Below are 12,660 nucleotides of genomic sequence, written 5' to 3'. Positions count from 1 at the left end.
TAGCTTCATTGTTTCGGAGGACAAAATCATTCTTCTTGAAGTGGCATTCTTTCACGCGCTGATTGTAATATTTTTCTAGTTTTTTCTTGTATTTGGCTTCACTGATGATAGCCGCCTCTCTGCCCCCTTCAAGTAAATTGAGATCCAACCTCCTTTCTTGCTCATAATCTGTCTTACTCATCATGAGCACTCTATAGGATGGGCATCCAATTTCTGCTGGAATCATAGCCTCCGTTCCATAGGTTAGGCTGAACGGGGACTCGCCATTGCTGGTTTTGCTTAATGTCCTGTGCGCCCACAGGACATTAGGTAACTCCTCGACCCATGCATGGGACTCTCCCTCCAACCTTTTCTTCAGCCCATTCAGCAAGCTCTGGTTCGCGCGTTCCACTTGGCCATTCCCTTAAGGGTGGTATACTGAAGTGAAGACCTGGTTGATGCGCAATTCCTTGAGCCAACTGGATATCTTCCTGTCAGTGAATTGTTTGCCATTGTCGCTCACGATTTCCATGGGCAGGCCAAAACGGCATACGATGTGGCTCCAAATAAATTGCTTCATTACCTCGGCTGTGATTTTTGCCAGTGGCTTGGCTTCAACCCACTTTGTGAAATAGTCTACTGCCACTACCAAAAACTTTACTCGCCCTGGCGCTTGCGGCAAGGGACCCACAATATCGATTGCCCACTTGTGGAAAGGCCATGCTGAGGTCACCGGAATCAAGTTGTTCTTTGGTCGCATGGTATTTGGCGCATAGCTCTGACACGCTTTGCATTTTTGGATCTCTTTTAACGCGTCCAAGTACATGCCTGGCCAATAGTAACCTGCGTTCATTGCCTTGGCGACCACCATGCGTGGGCCAGCATGTATTCCGCAGATTCCTTCGTGTATCTCTCTGATCACATAGCTTGCTTCCTCAGCGTCTAGGCATTTCATGAGTGGTCCAAGATAAGAGTGTCGATATAACGTACCATCGAGCAGTTCGTAGTTCTGCGACTTGTGTCTTATCTTCCTCGCCTGTGCGCGATCGTCCGGTACCTTTCCCTCCTTCAAGAATTCCATTATTGGAGTTATCCATGATGAAGGTGTTGTATGAATTACAAGAACAGACTTCGCTCCCACTGACGGGTGGCTCATTACTTCCACCCTGACATCTTTGCCAAAATGATCGGAGCTGGTTGATGCCATTTTGCTTAGCGCGTCGGCGGACTTATTTTCACTGCGCGGAATGTGTATGATTCTGAAAAAGTCAAATTGTTCGGTGAGTTTCTTCGCCTGCTCTAGATACAGAGGCATGGTGTTCTCCTTGGCATCATAAAGGCCATTGACTTGTGCTGCTACCAGGTATGAATCTACATGAGCCTCTAGCTTTTTAACTCCGAACTTGTGCGCGATGCGCAAACCAGCCAGCAGGGCTTCATACTCAGCTTCATTGTTGGTGCTCTTGAAATCCAACCTGATTGCGTAGGTATACTCATGATTTTCCGGATCCACCAGTTTGAGGCCTGCGCCGGACCCTTCGTTGCTTGAAGCTCCATCAGTGAATAATCTCCAAACGTTTTCTTCATTATTGGCTTGCGGAGGGTCTACTTCGCGCTGAGCCTCTTCGACTTTTCCTTCAGGGATTTCTGCGATGAAATCAGCTAAGACTTGTCCCTTGATTGCTGGACGAGGCTTATAGGTGATCGTGTGCTCCCCTAATTCCAGCGCCCATTTTGTCAGCCTTCCTGAGAGCGCGGGACGCCGCAAGACTTGCTGGATGTTATAACCAGTCAGGACTTCAATAGAATGACCATTGAAATATCTGTGAAGCTTGCGCGACGCATGCGTTAGTGATAAAACTAACTTTTCTATGATGGTTTAGCGCGTCTCAGGATCTGTCAGCACCCGACTTACATAATAAATTGGTGTTTGGATTCCCTTGCGATCCACCAACAATACTGCGCCAATGGCGCGTTCTCCTGCTGACAGGTATAACGTTAAAGTTTCACCAGGTAGTGGAGCTGTGAGCGCAGGCAGATTTATCAGACATTCTTTTATCTCACTGAAAGCTTGCTCGGCCTCAGGCGTCCACTTGAATTGGCTTTTCTTTAAGCAATTTCTCAATGTGTTAATGAATGGGGTAGATTTGCTTGCATGGTTTGCTAGGAACCTGTTAATTGATACCAATCTACCACTCAACTTTTGAACTTCCTTCATGGTGGATGGTGAGGGCATGCTGAGGATAGCCTCCACCTTCTCTGGGTTCACCTTGAAACCATCCTTGGTGACCATTACGCCGAGAAATTTCCCTTCTTCCACGCCGAATGTGCATTTGCTCGGGTTGAGCTTCATGTTTACTTTCTTTAGGCGCCGAAGGGTTTCTTCGATGTCTTTGAGCATTTGTTTTTCCTCCCTGCTCTTAATCACCAAATCATCCACGTAGACTTCTAAGTTTTTTCCAATCTGCTCGTTGAAAATTGCATCCATGAGTCTTTGGTAAGTGGCTCCTGCATTCTTCAAACCAAAGGGCATTTTTGTGTAACAGAAAACACCCTTGTCAGTTCTGAAAGCAGTCTTGTCTTCATCCTGCGGTGCCATTTGAATTTGGTGATAGCCCTTGTAGGCATCCAGGAAACATTTGAGCTTAAATGGCGCCACAGAATCCACCTTCGCGTCAATGTTTGGGAGGGGGTAACAATCTTTTGGACACGCTTTGTTGAGGTCTTTGAAATCAATGCACATTCTCCATGACCCATTGCTCTTCTTTACCATCACAGGATTGGCTACCCATGTTTGGTATCGTATTGGGCGAATGATATTCGCGCGCAGTAGATCTTCTACTTGCTCATTCATGGCCTTTGCCTTCTCGTCTCCCATGACTCTTTTCTTTTGAGCAATTGGCTCTACATACTTGAATGTGTTGAGAGAGTGCTGCGCCAGGTCTCGCGGAACCCCAGTCATATCAGAATGTTGCCACGCGAAGACTGACGTATACGTTGTGAGCAATCTTTTCATTCTTACCCTTGTGTCATCTGATATCGTAGCTCCGATTGTGATTGTTTGTTCTGGGAATTTTGGGTTGAGAATCCATTCCTCTGGCGCGTTGTTTGCCACTGGAAGCTTCATTCTCCCTTCTCGAGGTATACTTGTTACTGCGCATAAATGATCTCGATACACAAATGTTACTCCTGTTGGTGTTGGGAACCCCAACGCGCCATGCGCTGGTGACGGTATGGCGTTGAATTGGGCAATCGTTCCTCTACCCAAGATCATACTATGGCATGAAGTGGTGGGCAAGACCAGAAAGTTGACAATTTCAGCTCGCTTGTGCTTCTCATCCCCCATAGTTAGTTCGAATTGTATCTGACCTAGGGGGTGAATAATTTCGTTTGAGACACCTGAGATTGGTGCACTCACAACTTCGAGTCTTGCTTGGTCCTCTGGATCCAACTTCCTGAAACATTGCTCATACATGATGTCTGACTCGCTACCGGTGTCCACCAGGACTCTTGACACCTCATAATGAGCGATGTGTGCAGTGATGACTAGAGGACTGCTGATAGACGGGCCTCCTCTGATTCTTGGAAAGATTACTTGTTGCTCGCGCCAATCCCCTTGGATTTGCGCGCTTCTCTTCCTCGATCTTTGCCCTTGCCTTCCTCCTTCAGCTACACAGATTCTTTTGAATTTTTTACTGGCTGAGGCTCCGTCTGGTTGTTCGTTCTCTGGTCTTGGGTTTTTTACTAGGTGAGCCAACTTGCCTGATTTCACATCTTTTTCGATCGCATCCTTCAAATGGTGGCATGCATCGGTGTTGTGCCCTGTGGATTTGTGAAACTCACAATATTTGCCACTGTTTGGTGGTCCCTTATGGAGTAATGGCCTGGGGCTTTTAAACTGGACATTCTCTGTGCTTAACACTTGCGAAGGCGTTTTGGTGAGGGGAGTCCATATTCTTGGTAGAGGTCTATTAGGCTCTCTGCCGCCTTCTTTCTTGTCACCCTCTCCGCGATTAAGAATGTCTTTTTGGGGCTGGGGTGAACTTTGTTGCGCTTGCTTTTCTGCGGGAGAATAATTGGTTTGTTGCAACCTGGACCATACGGAGTTTTGTTTGCCCCTCCTTTCATTGTTGCGTGGTGCTTCTGTTTGATGCCCTCTATCTCTTGCTCTGTCTTGGGCAATTTGTTTTTCATTTCGCGCGAAGACTCGCGATGCTTCCATAAGCTTAGCCCAAGTGGTTGGCATGCCTTCTCTGCTCACGAGAGCTCTGCGGAGCTGATCACTGCGCGCACCTTGTATAAAGGCAACGCGCAAGAGTTGTTCAGTGATGCCTCCAATTGCAAGAGATTCCTGATTGAAACGAGTTATGTAGTCCTCAATGGTTTCATCATTCCTGCGCACGCAGTGCATGATGTCATCGGGGTCGCGCGTGTGTCTGCGCTGCTGTACAAAGTGAGCCTGGAACTTTTCCAATAGCTCTTCGAACCCATCGATTTGTCCTGTCGGCAAGCTTTCGAACCAGACACGCGCTACGCCCGTGAGGCAGCGAGCAAACATGTGACACCATGTTGGCATCGTCCAGCTTTCTAGGTTTCCAGTGTTGTAAAAACCTTGTAAGAAATCATCTGGATCTGTTGTACCATCGTACTTGCCTAAACCACTTGGCATCTTGGTTTTGTGTTGAATGGGAGCCTTCGCAATGCGCTTAGTGAATTTTGAATGTTTTACCAAGATGGCTGGCCTATATGGTGTGGTTACGTCCACTTGCTCTTTCGCTTGTGGGTTGTATGGTGTGTATAGATCCATATCAGCTTTGACTCCAGGTGCTATGTTTATGTGTGCGCGAAGCTGTGAACCTCCTGCATGAGTATCTCGCGTCTTCCTCATGCTGTGCACCTCTTCCTCATCACTAATATCAGCGTGTTCGGTGTGAACAGAATGACCGTCTTCCGGCGCGCGCGCCTTTTTTGTTGTTCCCTGAATGGTTTGTTTATCAAATGCGAGCCTTTGTGTTAAGTCGGCTAACTTTTTGTGTTTTACCAGCTCATTGTATTTGTCCATTAAACGCCGTTGTTCGTTTATGAGCCATTCTTTAGGGTCATTGGTTTCAACTTCCGGACCCATTGGTCCTTTTTGTTTTGTACCAGTCAGATTTTGGAACGTGAGATCGTCTGGGGGAGTTTCAGTCTGGCTATGAGGTGTTGTGTTGAAGGGATGGTTACTGGTGGTGCGCGCAGTGTCACGCGGCGCCCTCAGAACCTGATGTCCCTCATTAACATCCTCAAGCTCATTATCCTCCAGAACTTGATCATTGTTTCGAACACCGGAAACCATGGTGAAGATTTTCAGAGAGAAAACTGATGAAATAGTGGTTTTGTTGCCGTTGTAACAGGTGATGGCGCCAATGAAGAAACGTGCATCGACTTACTTGTATTCGATCTACGTTCCTCGGGTATGAGTGTGCTATATCACCGATGGTTTTCCGAGATACGAGTTCTTCCACCTACAAAACGAACAGCACCGTGAGCTTACCCCTCAGAAAGGGACAGAGGGGTCCTCTTTGGGGTAACCCTCCGGTGTGAGAATAAGATATTGCAGGAGAAGATAAGAATGTGAAAATGAGTAAAGGATTCAGAATATATTTCTTGCTTGACCCCAACTGTGGAGGTGGTTTGGTATTTATAGTATTAGGGTTTCCAATGATTGGGCTCAGACCCAATTAGGGCCTTTTTGGCCTCCTCCTATTGCTTCGCGCCACGTGTACTTAGGACACCTGGTGCTTTTTCATTGATTATTCTCTGACCAATGTATTTTACCTGACCCATGTGCCATCACGTGGTGGCACATGGGTTTTGCTGAGTTGTCCACCCTTCATTGGCAGCTGTCAACATCAGCACATTCTTTATTCCTTAAAAGATACCTTCTGGAAGGTTGTCTGATGAGTACAATCATGGTTGTCCTTATCCTGATTTGGATTAGGCTATTGTCTCATTTGTTGTGTTGTCCTTTATGCGCCTATCCCGGGGATGCGGAAGGTCTTCTCTTTATCCTCACGCGCAGATGTTTCATGCGCATATGTGATATGCGTGAGCATGTGATATGCGTAAGCATATGTAATATGCGTGAGCATATGTGATATGCGCCACGCGCAGATGTGATATGCGTGAGCATATGTGATGCGTGAGCATATGTGATATGCGTGAGCATATGTGATGCGTGAGCATATGTGATGCGTGAGCATATGTGATATGCGCCACGCGCATAGGTTTTGGCTTTGTGTCTTCATGACATCCTGATTTCAAGCCTCTTGTCTATATCTTGTGGGTTGACCTGCCCCGCTCGATGTTAAGGCGGGTGCATACCCCTTCATTGTTTAGTTAAATTATTAAATTATCACTACTTAACTGTTCTGATTTTATAAAGGTTACACTTCAGGTCATTTCAGGTTGGGATGTTATCATGTTACACAAACAAATTAAAATGTAGGAAACTACTTTGTGCATATATATAACTGAAAAGTTACAAACTTGACATGTTCATATGCCTGAAAAGAAATTAGTCAATTACAGATTTGACCCTGAAGGTTAAAACCTTGCACACTGTTTTATTCTTCACTTATTGACCCTAAAGAAACTAGAAGGAAATAATTTAATTTAAATTGCATGCTAAAGAACGAGACATTAAGTTTCACTTAATTAGTTTTCTGTTGAACCCAGTTTGAGAAAGCTTGTAGGGTATTCATGTCAGATCTGTAATGGTTCTGAGTGAACTCAAGAAGGGTAGGCCATGTAAAATCTGGATAAATCCTTGGGTTGTTTTGGTTCACCAACTCTTCTGGTGGACTCACCACCTTATCTGCCTTTGGATTAAGAAAGAAAGCAAGCGACTTCCTAGGACATGTGTTGTTCACCACAGCTCTATGTAAGCAACTTTTGTATCTTCCATTTGTTAGTACCTACAAAAACATTGATACATAATTAAGAAGCGAATTCCAGACACCGATTGTATCTAGGTTGATACTTCTGAGAATGGAGCCTCTGAACACAGTCAAAGGTGTTACGAGGCTCTGTTTTCCTAAGTATATATTGGATCCAATTTGTTGGATCCAATAATGTAGAGAATGTTTACCATGAATGTGTCTCCTATGTTGACAACAAAGGTATTTGGAACGGGCGCAACAAGATGCCACTCGTTGTCAACAAACACTTCTAGTCCCTTGATGTTGTCTTGGTGTAGGATTGTTAAAGATGTCGGATCACAATGAGGTCCTGTCCCTAATGTAAGCTCTGGCTTTTGACATGGTGGATAGTAGTTTAGTCTCATTATCGAATCATTGTCTTCGTAATAGTCCTTGAAGTAAGCTCGGCTCACACCAAGGCTCATTCCTAGTAACTCCATGATCCTAAGCGAAAGCCGGTTCATTGCATTGCAATAATCTTGATAAACCTTCCTGCATGTGAGAATCAAATCATTTAGAAGCATGTCATTGTATATATACATATATAGTTAGAAAGTTAGAAACATAAATACCCGATTCGTTCAAATTCTTCACCCATTGTGTTCTTGATATAATCCTTAACTATGTGGGATGAGTTCTCATCAGATAAGAATTTCAATGAGAGTGTCTCTTTCCAAGGAAGTTTAGAGGAGAATCGCCCGGTAAAACTGCTTGTATATCCGTAGCTCTCGCCAACTCTTCTTTGAGCTCTTTGCTTTTTAGAAAGCGAAAGCTTAAAAAACAAGTCAAGACACTCGTGAGCTTCAGATATTAATGTTTCATCAACTCCATGATTGGCCACTAGGAAAAAGCCATGCTTCTCGCAAGCCTTGTTAATGAGGCTGGAGACTTCCTTGACGGAACTTGAACGTCCAGAAAGGAAGTCTCCTAACTCTAATATAGGAACCTCAAGTTCCTTAGACTTTCCGAAGTCGGGTTTCTCATGATCAGGCCATATGAAGTGTTGGGGAATGTTGGTTTCATGTTGAATGACCAACCCATCAAAAACGGGTGGGCTTTGTTGGTCTTCTTTGAGGGAAAACAAGCTTGGTGAGTTGTTGTTGATGCAACTTGTTGCCATTGCAATAGTTATGTTTCTTTTGGGTAAACACAGGGATGGAGAGAGCTGGGTACACTCTAAGAAAAGCCAATGTGTTTATATAGGCATGCAATAGGATAAGACATAAGAAGAAAGTAAGTAAACTCAAAAATTTTCACTATGGATAAGTGCCAATTAATTAAATGGTGAACTTTATATTTTATTATGGATAAGAGCCAATGGATAAAATTAAATGAAAAGCATGTGAAAAGAAAAATCATTGTTTTTTTAAAAAATAGTTTTACTTTTGTAAAAATGAGCTTGTGATTTGCATACATCACGTGTGCTTGCGTAGTAGTCATGTTGTGGAGGGGAAAACTAGCCCGAAACGAGAGGACACCATCACACTACTTATTTGTGAGGTTAATTTTGGGTTGGTTAGTTGTATATACAACGAGGGTGCCGTGATGGGGGAGGGTTGGGCCAATCATAAACTTTTGTCTTTTAATTTATGTTTTTATTATAATGAAAAATAAAAAATAATAATAATTGTGTAATGATTGAAATAGACATTTTACTATTATCTCACTTTCTGTAAAATTAGTCATTATTGACTAAGATAATATGTATTAGAAAACACATGGTTATGTTTAATTACCGCTACGTATATTCTGACATGCCCTAGTCTGTGAATTGACAAAGTCTCTGAAACACATGCAAATTCATTTGTCTTTTGCAATATTCATATGAAACCAAACTCATATAGAATTTTGGCTTTTCTTTTGGACTTTAATCATTTATAAATTCATAGTACTCACAAATATATAATTAAATTTATAGATTTTTTTATAACTAACTCAACTTTTATCAGGTGTTTTAATCATATATAATTTGTGTCTATACTATATTATAAAGTATGTAGCAGTATGTTAAGAATTTTATAATTTATAATTTTAAGAGCTCTACAAGTTTTGATATATATAATATAATACTTGATGTATTAACTTTAAAAATAATAGTTTTCTAGAAGGATAATATTGTCTTTTGAAACAAATGATTATTAATATATACTATTTAATGCATATTTAATTTACAAAAAAATAATAGATTTTTAAAGGGTAGTTAAATAAAATACCACCACCGCTCGCCGCCCATAATGAGATGATTCATTAATTTGTAGTTAAATAAAATAATTATACGTTTAAAAGCGTGCACATACAAAATTACTCTCTTGTTTCATTTCTTCCTCCTCTCACTTCCATTGTTCCACCACATTGTCACCTATGTTTCGGATGACGTAATAAACTTGCCAACTTGGTGTCTTTGTGACTTAAATCACCAATAAAATTATATTTTTAACAATAATCATTATTTGTCATGAAGGGAATGTATGTGGTTATTAGGATTATTATTTATTATTATCTTAAATATATATAAATGTAACCTCTAAAACAGTGGTGGACACAGGATTTTTTGTCAATGGGGTCCCAATTTTTTCGGTTTACAAAATTTTTCGGGTCGGTCGTTATTCGGGTCGGGTCGAGGCGAGGAACATAATAAAACACGGAACTATGGTGTCATTGGAAACGAGTAAGTAGAAAGAATCTAAATTACAAACTAGATGAAACATACACTTTTAATTCATACCCGAAAAACATGAACGTAATCTATATATATGGTCTTACATAATTGACCAAAACATGAAAAAATAACTCTAACACAAATAAATGATTAATTATAATATACATACACAAGGTAAATAATAAAAGAATATGCAAAATCCATGTTAACATTATATATGTTGTATGGTGATAATGACTATATGAGAGAAACTAACAAAAAACACAAATACCCTAACTGAATAACTAAGACTAGGATATTAAAAAAACAACAAAAAAGGAGTATGGTGGGGCTTGAACCTACAACCTCTCACAAGTAAAACAAGGGACTTTCCACTGTACCAGTTCAATCTTAATAGTATAGGTTCCAAGTATTAATTTTTATGGGGTCCTTACAAAATTTAATATACCGTCTCTAAGTAATTTTTAAAAAACATCGGTGTCCCGGGACCCCGATCGGACCTATGTGGGTCCGCCCCTGCTCTAAAAGCTTTCTGGTTGTTTCTCACATCCTCTTAAGACATCAAATAGTTTATTTGTAAATGGAACTCTCATGTGTTTTGACTCGAAATCCTGGGTATGAGTCTCACCAAACCCAAATAACCTTTAAACGGGTTATAACATTTCACTAAATTATAAATTAATTTCACCAAAAATTTGATATGCAAATCCTACAAAATAGGGTCTTGGATATATTAAAAATTAATATCAATTTTTTAAAAAATAATATTATTTATAATTAAGAAACAATTTTATACTTAAAAAAAATAAGCTGATCATGGGTTTTATTAAATCCATATAGATTGTAAACGAGTTATAACATCTCAATTATTTGTGAAACACTTTATATCAAACCTTAAATATATTATTAACTTTCTAATAATAGATAAAATTAAAATTAAAAAAATATTTAAATATTGAAAACGAAAATTGTAAAGCAACCCCATAATACGGGAAGATAAAAGTTAGTTTATTGTTAAATGGAAAATTTTCTTTTTATGGGAATTCAATTTTTCTATGTCTAAAACTCTAATGTGAAAGTAATTTAAGTAAGAGTAAACCGCAGTTTTCGTTCTTGTGGTATGTTCAAATATGCAGTTTTAGTCCAATAGTTTTAAATTTGTTGTTTTCGTCCCTATGGTTTCATTTCACTTGCAATTAAACCCGATCCCACTAACCTCGTTAAATTTGATCGTTAAACCCATCAACGTGCCCATCACGTGAGGCCATAAGGGGGGTTTGTGGATTAGGGTCGGGTTTATTTGGGAAGAAAAAGGACAAAACCCCCCTCATGTGAGGGACACGTTGATGGATTTAACTACCAGACTTAACGAGGTTAGTGGGATCGGGCTTAATTCGCAAATTTGAAACAATTGGACTAAAACCGCAAATTTGGACAAATCACAGGGACGAAAACCGCAGTTCACTCTTTAAGTAAATTTCAATCACGAACTTGACTTGTAACTAATTTTGCAATCACAAGCTTGGATTGGGCTTTGTTTATTTATTATTTATCCTCCCTATTACGGGGTTTGTGTTTCTTTTTCGTGTATAATATTTATAACTTTTTGAATTTTAATTGTATTTATTGTAACAAAGTTAATAATTTACTTAGGATTTGATATGGAAGAGTTTCACAAATAAATGAGATGTTATAGCTCGTTTAAAAGTTATGGGTTTGAGACCCATGTCTCGCTTATCTTTTTTACTACAAAGTTGTTTCTTAATATAAATAATATCCTTTTCTTAAAAAAAAATTGGATATTAAGTTTTAGTATATACTTATTTTATGGATTTTCATATCATATATTTGGTAAGATTAATTTTTAATATGATGAGATGTTATAACCCGTTTAAGGTTATCTATGTTTGGTGAGACCCATACCCGTAAATTCGGGTCAAATGCATGAGAAATCTTCATTTATAAATTAAACAATCTGTTAGCTTGAGAAAATGTAAGAAGCAACCAAAGAGCCTTTAAATGTTTTGTTTATATATATATATATATTTAAGATTAAGATTCTTAGTTCTATAGTTTTTCATTTCTTTTCCTTATTTTTTCTTTCATTTTCCTCTTCTTTTTTTGCGCACAACATGTATTGTAATTTATTTACACCCTCATATGTTGTTTTACATTATTCGTTTATAATATTTATATATTTTTTTGAATTTTAATTTTATTTGTTGTAAGGAAATTAATAATACACTAAGGATTTGATGATGAAATGATTTCACAAATAAATGAGATGTTATAACCATATTTAAAAGCTATTTGATGATGAGACCCATGATCCGCTTATTTTTTTACTATAAAATTGTTTCTTAAATACAGATAATATCTTTTTTTTTAAAAAAAATAGGACATTAATTTTTAGTATATCACTATTTTATAGGAATTTCATACCAAATAGTTGGTAGGATTATTTTTTAATTTAATGAGATGTTATAACCCGTTTAAGGGCTATTTGGGTTTGGTAAAACTCATACTCGTGAATTCAAGTCAAATGCATGAGAAACATTCATTTATAAATAAAGCAATTGGTAGCTTTAAAGAATGTAGAGAGGTTTCGTTTATTTATATTTAAGATTAATATTAAGCTTTAAGTTGATCTAGTTGTATAACTTTATTATATACTAAAATCAATGAATGCATGGGTACATCCACTAAAAATCATGTTTGGGTGTCAATAATAATTTTAGTTCCTTGAATCCCTCTTAGCTAGGTTTAATCGACCTATAATGGATTCCACATCATCATGTCATTATATCTTGGGAAGAGAGATGCGTAACAATTGATTAAACATTGAGCGAAGACATAATCAAAGTGATTGAAATCCTAACATAGAATTCTAGGCTTTTAGCCGCAACCAACAAATAAGATAGAATGAACTCAAAATTGTTTGCATTTTATTTATAGTGTTGCAAAATCCCCTCACTACATATTTGAATTAACAAGGCTAAAAAAAACGATGACCAAATGAATGTTTTGAACCTAGATTAGGAAATTTGTTCTACTCTAAAAATA

At 39.1% G+C, this 12,660-nt stretch overlaps 1 protein-coding gene across 1 annotated transcript; it reads right to left on the bottom strand.

Annotated features, from left to right (window-relative positions):
• Positions 1-6,671: 6,671 nt before the first annotated feature.
• On the bottom strand, positions 6,672-8,268 carry LOC143586445 (gibberellin 20 oxidase 1-A-like). The gene is made up of 3 exons (XM_077067990.1): positions 7,511-8,268; positions 7,109-7,430; positions 6,672-6,935 (listed from the first exon to the last, which is right to left on the bottom strand). Exons 1-3 carry the CDS (start codon positions 8,056-8,058, stop codon positions 6,672-6,674), a joined length of 1,134 nt encoding a protein of 377 aa, XP_076924105.1. The 5' UTR covers positions 8,059-8,268.
• Positions 8,269-12,660: the final 4,392 nt, after the last annotated feature.

Source organism: Bidens hawaiensis, unplaced genomic scaffold (assembly GCF_021521415.1).
Source record: "Bidens hawaiensis isolate Kalapana, Puna unplaced genomic scaffold, B.hawaiensis_p1.1 tig00034657_1, whole genome shotgun sequence".
NCBI lineage: Eukaryota > Viridiplantae > Streptophyta > Magnoliopsida > Asterales > Asteraceae > Bidens > Bidens hawaiensis.
This window is presented reverse-complemented; position numbering and strand designations above follow the sequence as displayed.